This window comes from Protopterus annectens, chromosome 2.part1 (assembly GCF_019279795.1).
Source record: "Protopterus annectens isolate FY-2018-M chromosome 2.part1, PAN1.0, whole genome shotgun sequence".
Classification (NCBI taxonomy): Eukaryota; Metazoa; Chordata; order Ceratodontiformes; family Protopteridae; genus Protopterus; species Protopterus annectens.
Genome location: NC_056729.1, coordinates 139,907,792 through 139,932,728, shown reverse-complemented (window position 1 = coordinate 139,932,728; position 24,937 = coordinate 139,907,792). Strand labels below are relative to the sequence as shown.

At 37.0% G+C, this 24,937-nt stretch overlaps 1 protein-coding gene across 7 annotated transcripts in view; it reads right to left on the bottom strand.

The window, feature by feature from the left end:
* The window catches only part of SLIT2 (slit guidance ligand 2), a 1,414,056-nt gene that overhangs the window by 185,609 nt on the left and 1,203,510 nt on the right, over positions 1-24,937 (bottom strand). For all 7 annotated transcript variants that reach the window (XM_044062070.1, XM_044062072.1, XM_044062071.1 and 4 more), the window contains 2 exons: positions 5,713-5,781; positions 1,240-1,311 (listed from right to left, as the gene is read on the bottom strand). In XM_044062070.1, coding sequence (XP_043918005.1) covers positions 1,240-1,311; positions 5,713-5,781 — 141 coding nt within the window. The remainder of the gene's footprint in view (positions 1-1,239; positions 1,312-5,712; positions 5,782-24,937) is intronic.

Here is a 24,937-nt window from a genome sequence, read left to right as displayed (position 1 = left end):
GGTGATTGGCACCTGCTTATGGTGTACATGTGAGGAAATGAATGTGCAAGTCTTTGAGTAAAACCAGGTGGGGGACCACAGCATCTGGCAGGGAGTCTTTTAGTAATTTTAAATGCACAGTGTGACAGACATTGAGCTAATGCCAGTGTCCTTTAAAGTGTCACACAGATGTCATATATGCTTAAGGTACTTTATATCTCTTTAATGTAATAGCAGATGTATTCATGGGTGGAGGAATCCTTCTGTGTTATAACCCTTGTGCTTTGAGCAAGTATGTAGTAAGGAATATTTATCATTGCCATTGATGTACTGCTGTTTTTTTTTTTTTTTTAATTGATGGATCAAATTGCCTTTTTGTAAAATGCTGCAGCCCCAGGAATGTGACTCTGACCTACTTCCATTCCTATTCTGTTTAAATCTCCAAAGAGTGATTATTATTAATGATACTCAAACTGTGTTTTATTAATTGTAACTATTATATGTAAACTCTTATAACGGTTACTGATATTCCTATTAATTCAAGTATACTCTTTATTCTTTATAAGGATTCTTCATTTTTAGTTTAATGTATGCATAAATATGCATCTGGCTTGAATATGAAAAGTGTTAATTTGGATCAGTGGTCTATCACAGTTAAATTCATAAACCACTTAATCAATCAATCAATTAATAATATTCATTAAATATTTGATCACATAAATCAGATGGATATGTAAGTCTTTGCCATCTCCCTTGACGCTAGTTTTGTGAAGCAACCATAATTATCAAGGAATGAATGATTAATTCAGACCCAAAAGATTCAAGTTTTTGTAACCAGTACAGCAGCCGGAAATGAAACTAATGATTCCTTTTCAGGTTCAAGCGAAAGCATGAAGCAAAGGAAATCATGCATAAAATATGTAAATATCTGCCGTTAATTACAGTATACACAATGTTTTCATCAAAATGCCACTATTTTTTTTTTGGTAATACTGTAGTGAGTCCTTAAGTTATTTTATTTTGATTGTTTATTGCACTGTATGCATATATCATTTAACACAGAAGCATTTACTACAGGTGCAGTCATGCATGCTTATTAAAACAAACAAGATTCTTCAAAACACTACTATATTTAACAAAAAAGGAATTTAGTACAAGAAAGATTCAATGCAAATATATACTTCAGAAAATACAGCAGTACTTTTTCATTCATACAGTACAATATTAAAACATATGTATAAAAAGTATAGTTTGACTTACAGAGTAAGAAGCTGGGTCATGTTGCTAAAACTGTTGTTGTAAAGTGTGCTGATTCTGTTGTTACTTAAATCACTGAAAATACATATCAACAATGATTAGAGCTAATGAACAGAAAAGAGCAAAATCATCATTGATTCTTGCAAATATCACTGTGAATTGTCCTCATGGTCAGTTTTCATTTGCAATGGATGGACAAATGTTATATGTGGAGGAAAAACAATTAATTTAAAGAGTCAGACAATAGAAAAAACATTATAAAGTGCTCCTGTTTTCTGAGTGTGATATGTTCGGAAAGGCAAAAACAATTGTAGAGCATAAATACCCAGTTTACTGGCGGCAGTTGTAATAACCATAAAAGCGAAGTAACCAGTGTTAAGTATAAGAGCCTCGGCAGGCAGAAAGCAGACCACTTACTGTCAAAAGTATCACACATCTCAACTTTTAGGGCTGTCGGGCTTTAGTAATTTTGACTGCCACATCCCTAGTCAATAATACATACCAGACTTTGCTTAAAACTGTTAGCAGTCTATCCCCAATAATTGAATTCACTTCTTACTGTAACAATTACTTTTATAACAGGTTATATTTGATGGATACCAGTCTAATGTGTCTCTATGTGATTAATATGCATCTTTTCTTATTGCAAAATGTATGAATAGCAAGTGCCTGTCAGAGCAGCCTCAGTAAATAAGCCTTTGTAACATATGCATGAGCAAATCATGTATATAGTTAATTATCTACAGCTGATAACGTATGCAGTGCTGAGGAGCTGCTTTTGTAAAACTGTAACAGTTTTATTTGCTGTCAGAGTATATGCTTATTATTTATACTCTATCTGATGTTAGAGTGTGTACATCTGTGTCAGTATTTTAATCTTTATCTGAAACCAGAGTCTACATTTCTCTACCACGAAGTTTTAACTGCAGCTTATAAATTGATAATTTCCATGGCTATGCTTTCTTTAAACAAATCTTATATCTTGTCTTTTTGCATACAAGTATGTGACTAGTGAGGAAGACTTTACCAAAAAAAAATCACGATCACAAGTAAAACTGTAACTTAAAGATTACCACGTTTGCAATAAACAATGTGTCATTCCTTTACAGACAAACAAAAATACAATGGCTGTGATGGACTGGCATTTCATCTAGAATTTGTTTCTCCTCCTTATACAAGCTGAGTCCCAGAATAAGTTAACATGTGAGCCTTGAATAGGACAAAGTTAACACTGAAAAATAAATTAATGAAAATACAATGTGTTGACAGCAAACATCTTGGAAGTCCATAAAGTCTGTATAAAACTATTTAGTGTGAAACATGGCATGTACTGCAGTAGAATCATTACACCAGAAGACTTCAAAATAAAGACATATGGATTAGACCACCTTATTTTCCCCATGCATGTTGTATGACCTTGAAAAAATCTGACAAATTCATTATCTTCCTGAGAAGTCTGAAAAGGAATAACAGGTTGCCTTATTAGACCTAAATGGATAAAAATATGCAGATATACTCATTATTGTGGCTGTATACAACAATTAAGAAACAGGTCAGGCTGCGAGAGGTAAAGCTGCAGCAAAAATGGCATGTTAGCATGATCATGGAAACCAGAGATTCAAAGCCACATTAGTGGTTATAAGGTAAGACTACATTATCAGCTAATGTATATGTCACTTAATCTCTTAATCAATTGTTGATTAATGCAAGTGTTAACAGGCCCCTTTCTGCTGCCTTTCAATAATCACTTCTGTGGAATAATGCACTGAACTAGCACAGCCGCCATCTTTTTCATTCCTCCCCCATATACACACATCCAAACACACACACACACACATATATATATATATATATATATATATATATATATATATATATATATATATATATATATATATATATATATATACGTATATATATATATATATATATGTATACACACACACGCACACACACACATGCACACACACACACACACACACACACACACACACACACACACACACACACACACACACACACACACACACACACACACACACACACACACACACACACACACACACACACACACACACACACACACACACACTGCTATACCTCTTACCTGTCCCTGATTAAACAGAACATCTCTGATGTTATCTTTTATTTGTAAATCACAATTGCTTACAGTCGGTTAATAATACCTGTGATGCCCCTGCATTGACTCAGTAATCAAGGAGCCTCAATCCTCACCACTGGCAACATTGGGGGATGTACACACTGGGAGGATGACAAGTACACACACAGTAAAGTACAATTTACCTTAACAGCACACAGAGATCACAGTCAGTCTGGGGTTGGTTTCTCCCTCTTTCTCCAGATCCCCAATAAGACTCCCCACTGGCACAGCTATAGGGTTGAGATCTTAGATGAGTGGGCAAACCAAGATCTCCAGTACCTTCTCTGTCCAACCAGTGCTTCCTGTCCCTGCCCAAGTAGCTGACACACAAACTCTTTGAGATCTGATTAATATACAAGCACGCACACACACACACACACTCACACACACACACACACACACACACACACACACACACACACACACACACACACACACACACACACACACACACACACTCTCTCTCTCACCTGACACCATTCATACCTCTACAATATACTCAAAAAAACTGCACATATACACACACACCTCCCAACACTACTTTTCCACTAACCTCCCAGCACTTATTTCTAACAGATCCTCACCCATTCAAAGTAATGGGGGAAGGCAAGCTTTTGGCCAAGTTAATTACTGTGGCTGGTGGTAAAGATTTACTCAGTCAAGCCATTCTCTGAAGTGCTCAGCTATGTAAAGCATTTGCTTCAGGCATTTTCTGAATAACAGCACATTCAGCATTTGTGGCCAGCCAAAGAGAGGCAGGCTACTGCACACCTGTACAACTTTCAGATAAGCACTGCTTTAGGGCTAAGTATTGGAATTGGCTACCAACAATGGTAAAAAGGACTTACCACTGGTGCTATCCTTGTAGTCTTTCTGAATCCCAGTCTGTATTGTAAAGTTGTGCCAACATGTGTCCTTATTTTCAGCTGTGTATACAATTACTTTTTGCCTTTCAAGCTTCTCTAAATGTTTTTCTCTAGTACTCTCTAAATGCTTTCTTCCACAGTGGTGGTGCTGCGGTAGCGTTGTCGCCTCACAGTAAGATGCTGTCCGGTTCGATTCTCAGCTAGAGTGTCTTCTGCATGGAAACATGCGTGAATGGGCGTACCTTCGTTGAAGGTTGTGCGTTAGGCCTGGCAAGCTGGTATGTAAAAATCAACTGCCAATCATTAGCAGACCGGAGTTTCGCTGTGGTGACCCCTAACCGGGAAAAGCCGAAAGACACAAACAAACTCTCTAAATGCTTTCTTATTTTGAACTATGTACCAAATTGTTTCTGCATGCACTCATTTGTTTAAATGTTGTTATACATTGATTCATTTGAGCTGTGCCTGAAATAGGTCCATTGCAATCAAACTTAAACAAAGAAATAAATATATGTTGATATAAAAGTTATACTTCTTATTAAAAAGAGTACTGAATGTGTGTTAGCCATACTAGGTAACAAGGTCTTACAGATTAGCAGAATCTAAATCAGTTAATGACTTACATCTAAAAAAGTTCAACAATGCCCCATTTCCCCAGTCTCTTGCACCAAAAAGCAAGCATTAAACAACAGAAAATATGAAAGATGGGAATCTTGATTAATGTTTACTTATGCCACAGGCTTACTGTATGCCATACGTTTTCAGTGTTTACATCACCATTGTTTTTATACGTATTATCTAATGCTGAAAAATATTTTCAAGCTCATAAAATTTGGAAAAACATCTCACAAGAAAGTCCTTATGCCCCCATTATCCCCACAGCAACTTCTGTTCCACATGGTCTCTCACAAGATCCAACTTCTATGTATATGTACTCCTTGTTGCAAGGCTGAGGCAGTCAGAACATTCTCCAGAGCATCTATTCCATACAGTAGATCCTTTGGGATAAGTGCTAACCTATAGAAGTGCTAATGGAAGTGTAGTCAGTCTTCTCCTGTCTAAGCCCCTGTGAAGCAACTATAGATATGCTGTTCCTTCTGGAAGGGCAACCCAAGAAGAGAGGTTCAGGACCATGAAAGGGATGAAAACTCCACACAGCAGCATTTATACCATAACTGGTACTAAGTATGTTCACAGATAACTAAAAGTTTTGAGGCTTTTACTGGTACAACTAGTACATAAGGTAAGCTTCATCAAAGGTTCGATAGCAATTGTCATTTCCTTTGTGCAAATATGGGTACTTTGGATGATCTATGTACATGTATAGGGCAGGTTGTTAAAATACAGAGCTACACACCTGTGCTAAATTCTTCATTCACTTTTCCATTGCTTTATAGCTTGTGTAAAAAAATTAAACTTTAAGAACGAAAGAAAGAAAAAGCTACTTACATGAGAGTTAAATGCTTGTAATTAGAGAGTTCTTTAGGGACTTGTGTGAACTGATTTCCATCCAAATATCTGAAATCAAACACAAAGCAATTTGCTAAGATCTACATGTGATATTCCACATTTTTTTATGTTTTGTGCTGCTAGGTAGCAAAAAGTAACATAAACTGACATCATATATTTACTATTTTTTTACTGTTTTTTATCATCATCATTGGGGGACACCCCAATGTCTTTCATACACATCAGCTCCTTACTTTATGACCACCCATCTCTAGCCCAGTCTCTGCCACTGGAGCAGTGGTGTGAGGTGGGTGTGATGTATGGCTCTAAAGCTAAAAACAGCTTAAAATGCAAATATTTGTCTTGTTTAACACTTTCCATTTTACTTAGTACAAATGATCATACTGTTTGTGCCTTGTTGATTGCAGTATGCTGGAACAAATTAAAACTGCTTTCTTTATCAGCTGTTGCAATTGGCACCATTACTGTCTCTTTCTCAAAGCCTGTACTATGGTTACAGCATGCATAACTTCATGGGCACTTCATCTTACTGAAAACTTAAAGGACTGAATATGCTGCCTGTAGGTAAGTTCATCTACCCTGACATAAAATGGGGCACTTATGCAACCAATAATAAGTGTACACACTTATACCAATTCCTTAAATCAGATTATGCACTTTTCCATCAGGAGTGTAAACTTTCTTGACCTTTTCAAGACCAATATTTTCCATGCTTGTACCATAACATGTCACACCATCGGTGGTTAGATCAGACCACGAGACTATCATCTTCTCCCTGAAAACCAGCAACATTATCTCACTGAATGCTGCTACACTTAGGGACTACACTTTTGTTTTTGAATAACTTATATGAATTTCAGTGTGTTCCCCCACCAAACCTCTTGCTCAAGCTGCTGTATTCAGTTACAAATTCCACTCCCATCTAAAAAGCTAAATTAAGGTATCTATTGCCATATATCACACATGCAATGGAAATTTCAGGTATAAACTCTTATGGGAGATTTGATACATAAATTAATTTTATAACAAAAAGTGAAAACTACCCGCATTATACAAGATATCCCCCTCCCTTCACCAAAAAGGAATTTAAACTTGTTATCGAAGATCTCAAGATCTATATTATTAAAATGTAAGGCTGCCTAGAAATTAAAACTGCCACTGCTGCCAAAGACAACTACAAAGCTCTCTTGCAATATATCAGGAATTTCCCAAATAACCCCTACTTTTGCTAAAGTAATATCAAACAGCTTCACCTCCTCTGAATCTAAGGCCACTGAGAGTGTCCTTGTTGATATATATATATTTATATTTATATTTATATATAAATATATATATATTTTTAGTGTCTATTTTACCCAGTACTCTAACTTTCTGTTTCCCTCATCATCCACCTAGCTCATCCTCTCCTACCGTATTTCCCCGAAAATAAGACCTAGCCAGAAAACAGGCCCTAGCATGATTTTTTAGGATGGTCATAATGTAAGCCCTACCCCAAAAATAAGCCCAAGTTAAGACCATATATAGGTAATTAAATAGAAATAATATTATTGACACCTGTTGACTGAGGTTATTGTACTCTGCTCACCATTTTCAGACCATTTGGAGATCCAACTTCTTCTCTTTACAGAAAGCCTTAAGATTCTGTCCCCAGGAGTCCTCCACGATTCTTACACTAACCCTAATCCACAAATATCCTCACTCACACTTGTCGTTTGAGATCCTTGACCCATAAACACTGCCAAGTGTACTGAGTGACCAGTCAAAGTACAGACACAATGCACAAATAAGGTGCGCACTTGATAATGAATAGGTGTGGTTGTGTCTTCTTAACTGTCATCATTTTTGTTGCCACTCCTGTCTCGTAACTCTTCAATTAACCCCCCTCCCCCAGACAAGATGAGTGCAAAAAGAAAGAGCTGTTCTGTCCAGTACAAGAAAGGAATCATGGAGGACTCCCGGGGACAGAATTTTATGGCTTTCTGCAAAGATAAGAAGTTGGATCTCCGAATGGTCCGAAAATGGTGAGCAGAGTACGATAACCTCAGTCAACAGGCCGACGAGGGAAATGCTAAGAAGTGCAAGTGTGGATCAGGTCAACCATTATTCCCTGAGCTGCAAGACATCATCTGTGAATGGATTACTAACAGGAGAACAAAGGTTTGGTTGTGCGCAGGGCTGATATTCAAGCATTTGTCCTTGCAATGGCACCACAGTTAGAAATATCCCCAGAAGAAATCAAAGCATCACAACATTGGCTGGATGGCTTCCTTCAGCGATATGAACTGTGTCTAAAAAGATCAACAACACTGTTCAAGCTGGAAGATACTGAAGTTATTAAACATGCACTTGCATTCACGTCCTTTGTTGACAGCACTGACTTTTCTAAATACCAACTGTCCAACATGATTGCTATGGATGAAACTGCAGTGTATATGGGGCAAGGATCTCAAACAACAATTGATCACAGGGGTGCCTTGTCAATCTACATTCCCTCCACTGGTTACAAAAGTGCACGTGTTACCTGTATTTTGGAAATTCTGGATGGAAAGAAAACACTACCTCGAATCATTAGTAAGGGCAAGAAAGATAAGATTGAATGTGTTTCAGGCATTTACATTCTTGAAACCGAAAAAGCCTGGTGCACACAAGCAGTTATAAGGAAGTGGGTCGATATAATGTTGCCACTTGTTTTGCGAGGTGACAAAAAAGGTCTGCTAGTTTGGGATTGAGCCAGCACTCACCGCGCTAAAGACATGAAGCACTTCCATGCAGAGAAAAGAATAGATCAAGTAATGATTCCCACAGGAATGACTGCCTATCTCCCGACTCTTGATATTGCAATAAACAAGCCATTCAAGGATCATTTGCGCATGGAACTCAATGACTACATTGAAAATAGAATGGAGAGAAATCAGTATAGAAACTTTGTGAAGCCTAGCCTGCAAGAGGTTGTGGTTGTGACTTGCCTGAAGAATTCATAGGATAAAATCACTGACAGCTGTGTTGCCAGTGCACTACGAGCAGGCTACATGGACAAGAAGTGCTCATTTAAGGAGAGCTCTATTGCTGGACATGACAGACTGAGGCCAGTGGTTTTACAGGAAATGGAGTTGCAAGAAATTCAGCCCGGAATTCGGAGTTTGGAGAGTTATGACGATGTTCCAGAAGAAGATGACATGACTGTATTTGAATAACTTTTGCATTATAGGGGCAACAGAATGGATTGCTTCTGCTTTCTGTCAGCAAGCTCTCATCAGTTTTTTTGACTTTATTGTATGGTATTAAGGTAACATTTCATTATTCAAAAAAAATTATCTCCTTGATAAAAATTATCAAGGGGTAATTACAAAGTAAGGCTGAACACATATATATTCTATGTGCACCACTAGTTCCCAGACTTGATTTTTACGATTTTCCATCATTCTTCTCTTAGGGTTTGGGTAAGGAATAAAGAAAGCAACACCACTCAAAAAGTGACAGTTATTCACCTGTTTTGTTCCCCTTGGAATGTCAGTACTTAATCTTTTGATGCAGTTATTTCTGTAAGGTGAAACGAAATATGTGCTTAAAGTGGCAATGGAAAATAATTTGCATATTTATTTTGGTCAAGGGCGATTTAGAATGGCAAACCATTGCTGTTTGTGTTAGACATTTAGATTTATTTTAAAAGTATACGGTTCCGCTCTTGTATGTGTATTTTATGTGTTGCAGAAACTTAGCATTTTTAATTGACCGCAGCACATGTATTGAGATTTTTTTGCACTTTCTGTTAAGCATGAAATATTGTACTGTGAAAGCCAAGTTGTAGATATTCTGAAGTTGAAATGGTTGTTGCACTGTTTATATAGAATTTTCACACAGCTGTTAATGCGTTACCTAGAACTGTTGCCCCGATAACAGGAATAAAAGTAGATTTGTGTACATGAATAAATGTAGATTTTTGTACATGAATAAATGTAGATTTGTGTACAGGAATAAATGTTGATTTTTTTGTACATGAATAAATGTAGACTGTTGTACATGAAAAAAAAATAAGACATCCCCTGAAAATAAGCCTTAATGCATCTTTTTGAGCAAAAAAAAAAACGTAAGACCCAGTCTTATTTTCAGGGAAACACGGTATTATATCGTAGTCGGCAGTTAGAGCAGAAGATTAAGGCTTTGAGCTGTTACTGAACTGCTTCCTGTAATCAAACATGTTTCCTTCCACCTTCATTTGCCTACTGTATGACTTTGAGCAAGTAACTTAACTAAACAGAGCCCCAGAGTCCCCTCTGAAAAGATACACTTTGCCAAGTGGTTTTATCTAGTAAACAAATATATAAAATAAAAATAAATAAAACAATATCTGTTATTAAATGAGGAGGATATGTAGCAGATAGAAAAGTGGAAGAGGGAAGAACAGTAAGTAGAGATAATAATCTTTATCAAACACCAAAAATACCACTTACATGGATAAGGACAACATATCTGACTGCTTCCTTGTAAGCACCAAATCTGACTTTGTTCAATCCCTCCTTAACCTACTTAACCTCAGTTTCTTCATTTGTTACATTTTTGATACTTGCAAACTGCCAGAGTGGTTCCACTACACAAGGGCAGTCACCACCACAGCTCCAGGTAGTTACAGACCCCTATCATGTCACAGAATAATAATCTAAGGAGCCTTCAGTCCCTTGAGCTACACCAACTTGGCCTTGTTTAAGGTAGGTCACGTCTACTCAGTCTAATTATTTTAATTGATAGGGTCACAGAAGAGATAGATATGGGTCACACTATCCATACTACTTATCTGGACCTAAGTCAATTGATACAATTCTCCTTGCATATATTACAAGCTTACATAACTTAACATTAATTCTTATATCATCCACTGTGCCTACACAAAACCAGCAGCACCAAAAACAGCCACACTAGGGACCTTAACCTTTCCTGACACATAAGTAGAACTTGCTGGTGCATTATATTCCTAACCCAAAGAATCTCCTGCTTTAAGAAATAGTCTTACCCTATACATTAGACAATGCAGCTCATTTGGTACATTCAGAACTACTCAGGACAGTAGGATGAGAAATTGTAAAGACACCTCTGGAGTACCTAGCATAACATTGCTTGATAGTGGAGCCAAGTTCATGCAGTTATTCTTGGATTTAGCTGGTCTTCTGGACTGCATCCATAGCACAGTCATGCAGACCTTGTGAGGACTTACAGCCTTATTACTACTTTCATTCCATTCAACACTTGCTCCGTTTTTGCTGTCATTTATTTTGTTATTTCCGTGAGTGACATTCTCAGAACAAGATTCAGAACATCCTGCTGTTAGCCACTGTGAGGGTAATGCATCCAAGAAGAGGAAGAAATGGTCCATAGAGATTTAAAATGCTAAACATAAACATCTTGTGACCCTGCACAAGCAGTTTGCACTTTGTAGTGGAAGAGTCATCTAAGGTATTGCTATGGCCTTATCTCTCTTTGCCACCAGAGATATCTTAAAGCTGGCTTTGATGAATGTAACGTTTCTTGTCTTTCTTCTTTCTGGACAGATGAATAGACAAGTGCAACACACCCAATGCACACACACACACACACACACACACACACACACACACACACACACACACACACACACACACACACACACACACACACCAGATTATAACAGTCAGCCAGATACAAAAAAACTTTTAAATGTATTGTGAGGGTTTAACTGTTCACTGCAATATAATATGTAACTACACCTACACATTTTTCACAAAAGTGATTATTATATTCACTTTTACTTTGGAAATAAGTAATTAAGTTTAAAACAGTTGCTGGGTTTTATAAGACTAAGGATAAATGTGTAGTATACTTCAAACAGAGGCAATAAAAGGGTACATGTCACTAATACTTAATATTATCACGTCTATATCATATTATTGTATGATGTAAATAGCGAACGCAATTTTATCGTACCGATAATATCGAAACAACAAAATATCGATCAAATGGAACAGCAAATTTTTTCCCAGGGAAAATATTCGCTGCTCAGTAAAAAAAAATAAACTTAAATTAAAATTTAAGTGGGGGGGGGCTTCACCCCCCGCACCCCCCTACTTAAATATACCAACTCTAAGATCGCACCATAGTGGAGGAAATGGCAAAGTCCCGAAGACAGCCCACTGATTTTTTTCCCTAGGAAAAAAATTAGATTTTCCGTGACTTCGCTATTTTGCCATTTCGACAGTATCGGATCGACTAAATAGCATTCACTATTTAGTCCATTTTATAGCATCATATAGACCCATAATATCAGACAGGGTTGGCTCTCTGACAGCACAGTGAGCCTCAGAATGATGACACTACTTTTTTAAATGAAGACCATTATGCCAGCTGAGAATGGCATCTGAGTTGAATATTTTGGGGCTGCTGACATGGGCTCTTCCAACATTTGTCACAGTTATTGCTCTCATACTGTCAGCAGAACAGATTGGGAGGTCTGTGTGCATGAGGTGTTGCAATTCTACGTATTTCAGTATGTAATATGAATAAAATCTTACATGCTGATTAAAAAGCCCAAACACAAAATGTCAAGGATATCTATATACAAAATGGCAAGCATAGCTACATAACTTCATATTCTGATACCTTGTCCATAAATAAACAGCAAAATATATAAATTGTCAGCATGCAGAATGCACTACCAGAAAAGAAAAAAAATTTGTCTTTGAAATTATTAATGTCAACTTTTCACACATCCTTGGCATTGAATACTTTCTGTACGTTTAGGTAAGTCCACAGAATGGAGAAAAGATTAGTGCATAAATGGTGATACATGGCAATTTGATCATGTTCCGCTACTCCCATGTGTGCAAGTGGCAGATTTCTTGTGGACACACCCATGCATTATTCAGATACACAGTGCTTAGTACATTTCAGAACATGCAATATCTGCATTTGAGTTGTATGGGTGTGCTTATATTTACATAACATGTTATCAAGCTTTTAGTCAGTTAATGAGGCTGAAAGTTTTAGAGTAATAACTATTGATAATCTCTCATTTGTCCCACATTTAGCATAATTTAACTTATTTTTCCTCATGCTTTGGTCTGTTCTACATATAATTTGTGGATTTTTGGCAAATAATTGAAGACTGAAGGACTAAATAAGCATACACATATGAGTTTCAGAAAACATATGCTAATGTAAAACCTGTTATTCTAGCAGCTCTCTAAGTATATGAGAGGATTATTTAAAATATGTCCTTGATTTTGGGCCTTGTCCCTTATTTTTCATTATTTTGTAGCTTTGCCCAGAATTCTTGTACTCAGAGGTTCAGAGGTATGCTGCTGAGTGTGCAGTTCATAGTTTGGCCATAAGTAGGAAGGTCTCGTGTCCAAACATAGGCAACTGTGGATAAAGGTGAAAACAAGCAATATTCACTTATAGCCCAATTTTTATTTTTATTAGGGGATTCATTCTATATATAATGTATATGAATTTTGTGTTTTTTCAATCACTCTGTATATAATGTCATTTATCTTTTGCTTTTATAATCTGAAGCCAACTATGATATTCACTTTGTATATACTATATGCATACATTACATTTTGTCATTTACTCTGTATATAATCTCATGTATCTATTGTGTTTTCCCTGGGCTGAGACTGACATTTGTCAAATGGAATCAGTTAACAAATTCAAAATAAATAAAATAAAATATGTTCTGATTCCATTTGGCACTTATTAAACAATGTTTTGATAGATTGGTTTGGATAAGCCATGCTGTGGTTTTATGTATGCAATTAGGGGAAAAGGCAACTACACTGTTTGAGAATGTATTTACTCAGCAGATACTGGATAGAATCACTAGAAATCTGCCAGGATTTAACAGTAAACATATCTGGCAGGGAAAGATACAATGAATTCACTGCTTGTATTACTGATGGAAGTAAAGTAGAACTTAGAGCTGACATAACAATATATACATTATACACCATTAACTATAGACCAGAGTTGGTGTATATAGTTCCAAAGATGAGAAACAAAACAAGACTCACTCACAGTATGCATAACTGGAGTACGGACTTTGTCTCAGACTGCTGAATCATGTAGTGATGGTGAAATTGCCCTTTGTCTCATGCTCTTTTATTTAAAAGCTAAAAAGAATGAGAATGTTGTAGCACACTTAATTAGATTTTATTTTTTTTATTTTTATTGCTTAAAATGATTCATTAAAATGCTTAAATGTTACATTAAACAACACAGAGTTTCTACGTAACTGAAACATTATCCCAATTACAAAAAGGAGCAAGAATATGAATAAAACAGACTTACATGTAGAAGTCACAATAAGAAGAGATGTTCAAATGTGTGTGTTGTTGCAAGAAAATTCCTAACAAAGGCGTTTAGATGCAGGCAGGTGCTAAGGCTTCTTGTTTATCCCTATAACAGAGTGGGTCTCCTCCTCACTCTGAAGACTTTGGCTGGGCACTCACTGTTAAAAGGCAACACAGAATTTGCCATCCTCCGTTCCTTTTCAAGAGAGCTTTAAAAGGGGTGCCCAAGAACCATGGGAAAGTCATTTACTATCTACCTAAATAAGGCTTCATCAGAAAGAAGACAGAAGAAATGCTCAATGAGATCAAAAAATGGGGCAAAGGAAACAAATCTTTTCTTTTTTCCAAATATCTAATCCAAAAATGTACCTTGGCACCAGCTAGGGAATAACATTTTTATAAAAAACTTTAAAAATGGTGAGTGAGCTCAAAAATAAGGATCTATATTGGATGATTGAACTTTCCAAAGTTAAAATGTCATACGGTCGACACCATATGATCGAATTTTTGAAAGTTCGAACGTTTTAGTGGAGATCTCCGTACAGTGCAGAATGGGAAGATTTCCCTTTTCTGCACTGTAGTGGGATCTCGGAGTTGGTATATTTAAACAGTGGGGGGTGTGGGGGGGTGCAGCATCCCACATGGTGGGTGCAGGGGGGCTTGCCCTCCTGCTTAAAATGTTTAGGTAGGTTATTTGTGTAGTTTATTTATTTTTATTAGGTTTTCGAACTTTTAAAAGTTCAATCATATGGTGTCAACCATATGACACTCGAACTTTTGAAAGTTCGATTATCTAGTATAGACCCAGAAGTAATTGGAGTAAGCTAGGATCCAATCCCCATTGCAACAAACTTCATGTTCAGACAGCTAACCCTCCTAAATCTGTTCTATGATCTTCATAAACATCACTGTCACATTATAATTTTTATAAATCAAAAGTGTACTAAAGGAGTTAACCTAGAAGGGTGATGTCTGGCTTTGGACTAAACAGAGAGATTATAGCATAAACTGTGGACAGCAAAGGCAAAATTTGCCATGCTTCTGTACTGTATATCCATTCTGTACTGCTTAGAAAATGAGCAAATGGTGATACAAATATCTACCACTTCAACAGCCTGAGCTGGCATTTTACTGAAGAAAGTTGTTGTGGCCACTCTTGTGTTGTGTGCTCTTACCTGACCATCCACAACTTATTTATGATTGCCATGGTGAGAGAGTCTAACAAACACTTAAAAAGGGTCTATTTTGATCACAGTTATGCCTCGTTTCCTTGCCAGAAGGAAAACTTTGACCAGTCTGAATATGCGAGGTAACTGTTCTTGTTTGTGTAATGACAACGGGAGGAAAATGACTACATGTACTATATGTGATTAGTTTAGTATGCATAATGATATAGTTTTCTGCCAAACTGTTAATTTAACAGTTTGACAATTTTATCACTAATTTACAATTGCTTAACTATGCCAATCCAGCACTATTAGAGATGAAATCTGGAAGGATGTACCACTCCCTGCCCTCCTAATGCCATAACACAGCTTACTACATATAGTCTTCCATGTTCGGAAGATATTTTAAAACCTGTTTTTAATGCATGGTGCAAAACGACCTTTAATTTTGTATAAAAAGGTGTTCGCATGCATAATGATGCATGGGAGCACTTTTTTATACAAAAAACAATGGTCGTGTTGAACATGTAGACATTATCTTTAAACAAAGAATCACTGAATAATAAAATTTTTTTTAATTGCAAAGTCATAACTATGGATATTAATCTGACACAGCACATTGGAGTCAGAGCTTTAAACCTAAACTTAAGCTACGAAGATCCAAAAGATATTGACTAGAATCAGACAATGTGAGTTTCCCTTTATGGTCTTTTTAATCTTGGTCTTGCCGATTACTGCATTTTAAAGTGTTTTGTACCACACTGGATATGTGCATAAAATCAGGAATGGTGCTCACAAGAATGTACCAAAAAAGTAATCTTTCTGTATATAACATTTGATGAGAATGCCTTTAAGTTTTGTGGTTGCAGGTATCATTTTTACCAGGATCCTCAGACCAATAGAATAATGTTTACAGTATCATTCTACAGTGTTAGTGTATGCAGAAAACATTTTAACAGCTTTACTGAATTATCATTTAAGACATCGACAAACATACATTTATAAAAAAAACATGTTAACATGTTCAGAGTTACAAAGTCAGCATGCAAACTCTTAAGCAATTATCGTCAATCCAGCACTACATAAATTGCTCAATTCCTGCCTTCTTTTAAACCTCACTCCTGCTCCAAAACATTACTCTGCATGTATTGTTCCAACAATTTCCATTTTTTTCTATGTAGTTTGCTCCTACCCTTTCTAAAGATCCCACTTCAGTTCTCTTAACTCTGTTACAATATTCACTACTTCAAATGCAGTTGGTTTAGTATATGAATTCCATTTTCTAGTTATTGCTTTTTTAGAAACCACCAGAATTAAATAATCCTAGTATATACTTATGAACCTATGAACAAATCCTTACTCTGTTTAGGCAATTCAGATCCTGCATCCCATATAAAACATAATTTCCTTAGTTACATTCATTTGAACATCCAATATTTCTGACAAAGCAGTCCGCAGGGAATTTTTAAAATCTGCCAACTGATTACACTCCCCAATCACATGTTCCCAGTTATCTCTTTCTTCCCCATCACATCTCCAACATTTGTCAGGTACCTGAGGAAAAATTCTTTGGAGTCTGCTTGAGGTGTAGAAACACCTATGCAAACGCTTCCAAGCAAAAATCCTAAATCTTCTAGAATTTGTTGCATATTTGGGAGCCATACACATATCCTGCCATTGTTTCCTTGTGAATTGCTTACTCAATCTCCCTTCTCAGTGTTTTCTTACCTCCTCCGATTGATTCCTATACTTATCTTGCAGTATTTTATATGTCCTACTAATTATCCCTTTTTTAACAGCAGCTTCTGTTCTACATTCAACTAAAAACTCTACCAGAGCATGTCTTTCACTTAGGATTCCCCCATCCCTTTCTCTTTGCCTAGACTCTGATGTCAGTCCCTGATAGGGAAGGCAATCTCTAGCCTGCAGTCCAAATCGCTTCTTGGCCTTTTCCCATTCTACTACTTTTACATCTCTAGTTTTTTGTTCTCAATATAAAGGCATGCTGAAAAGTTCTAATCCTGACCTAGAAGGGAATGATGTGGAGCCATGAAACTTACATGTTATTCAGCAAATTCACCCCAAAGTTCGACGCACTTGGCACATTGTCTCTGAAGTTTCTGTAACCCTGCCAAAAAGAAATTCTGAAGTCTGATGACTGAAATGCTGTGAAATACTGCTCCACTGCCGCGATCACCTCCAAATCACTCAGTCTGAAGTCTGGTCCCTGAAATACTGCTCCGCTGCTGCAATCACCTCCAAATCACTCAAAAATTACCACCCTTTTAAACTCTGTTTAAGGTTTGGAGACAGGACATAGTCAGATGGAGCAAGAGCTGGTGAGTAGGGTGGATGGTCTATGCACTCAAACCCCAGTTTTGTCAAAACATCCATTGTTTTGCCACCCTTATGAACAGGTGCACTGTCTTGCAAAAAGAGAACTCCCTTCTGCAGCTTCCCTCTATTTTTTTCCTTCAATGCCTCCTTTAGTCGGAACAGCAAGTTACAGTGCAATTCTGCATTAACTGTTTGGCCCTTTGTGAGACAGTCTGTCATTACAAAACCTTCCTGATCCCAAAACACTGTGGACATGACCTTTCCTGCTGACTTTTGGGTCTTGAACTTTTTTGGTCTTGGTGAACCTGAATGCCGCCATTGCATGGACTGTTGTTTTGTCTCAGGATCATAGTGGTATAACCATGTTTCATCAATAGTAACTAGTCAGTAACTAGTAACTAGTCATTCAAAAAAGTTGGCATCAGTTCAACAAAAATGCTGCAAAATCAACTTGGAAGTGTCCACTCGATATCTTTTCTCATCATCATTCAAACATTTGTAATCCCACTTCACTGACAGCTTCTGGATATCCAGCTGCTCATTGATTAAAAACCCCACATGCTCCCTGGGTATCCGTAGTGTCTCAGCTTGTTTTAGCTGTTATTTGCAGCGCTGCCAAAATCAGGTCATGGACATGGTCAACAATTTCAGGAGTCTACACCGTTTGAGGCTTCCCAGACCTTACCTCATCAGTCGACACTATTTGAGGCCTCACAGACCTTGCTGCATTTTTGGTCTCAAAATCTCCACGCTGAAAGTCTGCACACCACTTCTTCACAGTTTTGTAAGAAGGGCACTTGCCACTCAATGTTTGCATCATGCATTCCTGGATTTCCTTTGGAGTTTTCTTCTGCAGAAACAGAAACTTCATGATGGCTCAGAGTTCTGCACTTGAAATTTCCACACTTTTCATTGGTTCATAGGTTCATAGGTTCATAGATTAGTACTAACAATAATCTGAAACAATGTCAAAACATAGCATTACGATTCTGCAAATTGGCACTTTACAAGATGAAATAACCTTCTTTTCAGCTACAGAGGCAAAATAAAGCTCAGTGTTTAGAAAGCTGGTCGGGCTTAGAACTTTTCAGCACCCCTCGTACCTCGGTTGTTTTGCCAGTTTTCTCCAGTAGATTCCAGCTCTGCTTGCCTTTTCTCTGTACTCCTAATTGCAGTCATGCTTATTGGCAAAATCTCCTTTCTCCATTTTTGCATTGGCTTAGTTTCTGCTGCTTTTTGAATATAATATTATGTATGGCTATTGTAATTATCCTTAAGGATCTGCATCCAAAATCCCATTCACTATTTCTTGAATTTTCTCCCTGCTTCATCATCATCCCTTTCCACTTTAAATTATAGTTTTCTGCTTGTGTTCTGTGGCTGCAGAAAACAGTTTTATAATTTGTTGGCCCTTGTTTCCTCCTGGAACCAGCAATACCTATCCCTTATAAGACCATTCATTTTCACTGCTTCTGGCATCGAAAGCTGGCAGCAAGTAAAGGTGAGAGCTGGTGACTGTGGCTGTCATCCACCAGAAGTTTGAGAGACTTTCTGATGCTCTTAACAGGCCTTCCCCTATCAACCAGCCAGCAAGGTTCAATGCACTGCTACACCACACTGTTGCTAGTATGTAGTTTAGTACACTTCTGATACTCAGCTGGTGGGCCTGAAACCTTCGACTGCTCTCTCACCTCAGAGTCCCTTTGGGTGACGCTACAGTACTGGGCCTTCCCTCTTCGGCTGGTCTCTCACCTCAGAGTCCCTTTGGGTGACGCTACAGTACTGGGCCTTCCCTTAGGTGGTGCTATTGCAATGGAACTTCCACTAACTTCCTCCGACAGAATGATTGACATGATCTTTCTCACATCTGTTACTTCCTGGCTGCCTCCTCTATTGCTCAGACCACTCGACAAGTACTGGTCATCTATGGCATAGTCAGGGCTCCATTCTGTATACCATTGTATCAAACCAAGAGAACAACTTTAGGTTGAAAATAAAGATGAGACTCCATGGAGACTTTAATAATAATTCTCTAAACTATTATGGACAATGCACTCATTTCTGCAGAAGAATCATTTACACAATTTCCTCTACTTCTTGCCAACTCTCTGCAGGGACATGCAAAAGAATATATACATACATATATATATATATATATATATATATATATATATATATATATATATATACATACATATATATAGTTCATAATGAATAATTACATTGGCATACCATAACACTTGGCAGCATAATAATAGTAATAATAATAATAATAATAATAATAATAATAATAATGTAAAATAAAGATACTCTGAGCTAAACCATAGCCAACTGCAGAATAGTTTTTACAAAACGATCAGTCTATATACAGACTCAAATAGCAAATAATATTAAAACATGTTAAATGTTTTATGGTAAGGTGCCTCTACTACTGAGAATATTACAGTCTTCGATACCGTTTACATATGCCATAGTGGAGTACTGAACTGGATACATGGTGCTTTAATGATGGAGTGACTGGCTAAATCTCATATCTTACTCTCTGGAAGTCTTTGCCAGCTGAAGGGGTCATAGACTGCAGTGCTTCACACATGGACACATTACATTGGGGGGGTGGGGGTAAGGATTCTTAGAAAATGCAAGGAACAGCCATGGCATGGATTAGGCTGAGGGACCAGCAATGAAATAATATAGGCTTCCTTCTTTAGTACATTTATAATTTAAAATGATCTCCAAAGAGGGCTGAAACCTTCACCATTCAGAATTTGATGACAATTTGAAAAGGAAGCCAGGAAGTGATCATCCTGGAGACAGTCCAGCAAGTTGTAGTTTAATACGTTTTTGTGCTCAATGTCAGATTGACAGGAAAACATTTGTTAAAACAAATAATGTCCAAAAAATTAAAGTAAATTTGGAAACCATTTATTATAATCAATGCCTACTGGAAACATAGATATGTATTACAACTGAAGACCACTTCATTAAAATAAATAAGAAAACATTTTATTATAACAAGCAGTACCTGCAAAAGGTCACTTCACTCAACTGTGATCAGTACGCTACCATGGTAAACAAATGTAAAAAAAACAAAATAACAGCAATGCCCATAATTAATGGAAAGTTCTAGAACATTCAGCTTCAAGATATATAGTACTGTTTTACTTTTTTACAACAAAAAACATATTTGCCTATGTCCTAAGTGATAATTCAATAATCATGCATTTATATTAATGGAAACAAACCATAATAACATATTTTCAGTTGCAAACATCATACATCACATATGATCTTCCATACACTCATTATCAATCAAACATTACATAGCTCATTCAATTCCTGCCTTCTGTTGAAACTCATTCATCCTCCAAAACATTATTCTGCAATTATTGTTCCCACAATTGCTATTGTTTCTATGTAATTTGCTCCTACCCTTTTCTAAAGCTCCCACTTCCAGTTCTTTTATCTCTGTTACTATATTCAGTACTTCTAATACTGTTGGTTTAGACTTTGATTTCCATTTTCTAGTAACTGCTTTTTGGCAGCCACCAGAATTAAACTCAGCAAGGCCTTACCATTTTTAGGCAATTCAGATCCTGTATTACAGCTCAAAAAATAATTTTTTTCATTACACTAATTTGCTCACCAAGCATTTCTGACAGAGTAGTCTGCAGCAAATTTTTAAAGTCTGCCAATGCATTACACTCCCAAAAAATATGTTCCCAATTATCTCTTTCCTCCCCATCACACCTCCAACATTTTCACTCTGTCTGAGAAAAATATTCTTTGGAGTTTACTTGGGGTACAAATATACTTATGCAAATACTTCCAAGCAAAAATCCTAAATCTTCTAGACTTTGTTGCACATTTGGAAGCTACACATATATTCTGTCATTTTTTTCTTTGTGAATTGCTTATACAGTCTCTCTTCCCAATCCTTTCTAACCTCCTTTGATTGATTCCTTTAGTTACCATGCAGTATTCTATATGCCCTACTAATTATACCATTTTAACAGCAGCCTCTGTTCTAGAATCTACTAAAAACTCTACCAGTGCTAGTTTTTTACTTAGCATCCTCTTACGCCTTTTCTTTGCCTATACTTCGATATCAATCCTTAACAGGGAAGGCAATCTCTAACCTGCAGTCCAAATGTATTCTTGGCATCTTCCCATTCTATTAACTTTCCCTGTCTATTTACTTGCTCCGAATACATTGGTTCCTTTGCAAGTTTTCTCCAGTAAATTGTACCCCCTTGCCTATTCTTTGTATCTGCAGCTGCAGTCATCCCCATTAGCAGGATCTCCTTTCAGCATTCCTGTGTTGGCTTAATTCTTAGAATACTTTTTTGCTACTTTATGAATATAATATTCTGTATGGCTGTTGTTATTTTCCTTAAGGATCTGCATCCAAAACAACAGTCTCTCTTTATTTCTTGAGCTTCCCTCCTTGTTTCATCATCATCTTTTTCCATTTTTTGAGTTATAGCTTTCTGCTTGCACTATTTATGTGAGCTTTAGTTGTGTAGCACTGAAATATCCCTTCAAATCAGGTAATCCCAAAACTCTTTGCTCTGTTGGAAGGATTAACTTACCCCACTTGACTCATCCTCTTCCCCTATCAGAGAAAATCCTTCAACTCTTTATTAATTGCTATCCACAACTTCTCTGGTTGGCAAAAATATGCCTGAACTGTGTCTAAAACTAAAGGGACTAAAACATTTTTGCTGCTTTTATCTTACTATTCATATCCACAAAACAGACCTTCCAATTTCTTAGTTTTTGTATTATCTTTTGCTTAGTCTTTTCCACATATTCTTAGCTGCCATAAAAGAATCATTTTTAATTCATACTCCTAAGTACTTAATTTTATCATGTCCCCATAGCTACTGGTATTGCTGAACCAATTCATGTATGGGCACATAGTTTACAACTATTGCTTTTGTTTTATCTTCATTAATTTTGTAACCCAAAATGACTTGAAACTGTCTCAGAATGTTCCACAACACTGAAATGTCCTTTTCATATCAGATACAAAATAATATCAACTGCAAATAAGCTAAACTTTTCTTGATTACCATCTGAGTGCCTTATTTTCTTTGACAGTGGTTCTAAATATAAAGCAAATAACAAAGGGGAAAGAAGCCACTCCTGCTTGGTTCCTCTGCTCAAACTGAACACCCCAGCTTTTAATTTTTTCTGCTGATTCCTCATATATCCTCCTAATTAACCTTATTATTATAACGGGGAATGCAAATGCTTAAATTGCCCTACTCATAAAATTCCAGCTTACACTGTCAAATGCTTTCTCTGCATCAAGACTCGACGACAGCAGTGGTATTTTCTTACATTCTGCTTCCCTCTGGATCATTATTGTTCCATGAATGTTGTCAAATGTTTGCCTCCCCTCCACAAAAGTACACTGATCAATATCTATCTATCTATCTATCTATCTATCTATCTATCTATCTATCTATCTATCTATCTATCTATCTATCTATCTATCTATCTATCTATCTATCTATCTATCTATCTGTCTCCCTGTCTATTTTGCCATTATTTTAGCTATTATAGACATAAACACTTTATAATCATGGCTTAGTAAATGGGACTATATGAAGCTAGATCTGATGGGTCTTTACCATCTTTAGATATTTCAGCCACCAGAGCTTTCTTCCAGGATGTTTGTGGTTATCCTCCTTTTAAAATACTATTAAACCAAACCTTCCAGATATTTATCACTTTCTTCCATCCTAGCTTCCAACTTCCATAGGAGTGCCTTATATTCCAGGAAACTTTTCTGTAGAGTGGTTATACATCACCATTTTTATCTCATCTCCTCCTGTCCTAACTGTTAATATTTGAACCTCATGTGCCTGTAACCTTGGCATATTTAATGATTCCACAAATATATCAATTTGTACTTTGTCTTGATTTTCACATCTCTTTGCTTTATACAGATTTTCATAAAATTTCCAAAATATTTCTAATATGCTCTCTGGTTATTTTCCTTGTTATAGGATCCCCAAGCTTTTCAACAGTCATTTCTACTTTCTGTTGCTTGAGTTGCTGTGCTATAATCTTTTGTGCTCTAGAGTTATTATAAAAAAAAAAGTTGCTTAACAGCAATCTTTCTTAACTCTTGCATATTACCCAGGTAGTCTCTTATTTTCTCTTTAGTACTCAGCACCTGTACCTCTTCTTGTTCTGTGAGAATCCTCTTATTCTGCAATACTTCAACCTTTGTCTATACAATTCTTGTTACTTCTTAAACCATATCTATTTTAAATTCCACATTCATTTTATCCCAAACCCTAGGTATGTTTTCTGAAGAAATTTCTTTCTTCCTTAATAACTCCCAGATAATTTCTACTACCCATTCCTTAAATTCATCTCTGTGTAGCAGATAGGTTGGAGAAACACCAGTGTCTCATTTTTATTTCATTGCCCTGCACTTTTATTTTAGTTATTATTGACATGTGATCTGAAATAGTTACTGGATATGAATAAAAAAATACAGTTGTGTGCACTTACTATAAATGTTGATGTTCGAGTGTATTCACTGTTGCAGTCATCACACTTGGGTTATCTGCCTGCAGGTAGCCCTCATTCAGCTCAAATACCAGAGTCTTGGGATTTCTGTGTTGGATGCTGTCACCTCTTCCATGATGTCAGGCCATCAGGGGTATAAAACATGCAGCCGACGCTATTACATCAGTTTTTCTTGCCCCAGATGTCAGGAGACCCCAAAATAGGAAGCAATTAAATGGTGTGGAACCCCTCCAGTAAAAAGAAAATACCATAGCCATAAGATATGGCCACAAAAGAGCAAAGGTAGAAGGCATAGAGAAGTTAGGGGGCTGGAGGGAGGGTAACCAGGACTGCAACAGTGAATACACTCGAACATCTACATTTATGGTAAGTGTACACAACTGTACTATGTTCTTCGTGTTTCACTGTTGCAGTCATCACACTTGGGTTGATTCCCAAAGCTGAGGAAGGGAGGAGGCAGTCAAGAAGTGTTAGGGCTGGCTAGCAGGCCTTGTAAGACTGCTGTGGCAAATTCAGCTCTGGATTTAGAAAAGATAGGTAAGTGGTAATGCTTGGTAAAGGTGTGTACAGAACTCCAGGTTGTAGCTTCCAGGATGTCCCTGGTAGGGACTCCTCTGGGAAATGCTGTAGAGGTTGAGGTTGCCCTAGTGGAATGAGTTCTGATCCCCTGTGGGGTAGGTTTTCCATGCCATGGAGTTTGTAGCAGAAATGGATGCAGTGTGCTATCCATTTGGAAATGGTTAGCTTTGAAATGGCCTTGCCCTCTGCCCTTGTAGCAAAGCTGACTAGCAGCTGGTCAAATTTTCTGAAAGGTTTAGTCCTGTCAAGGTAGAACCT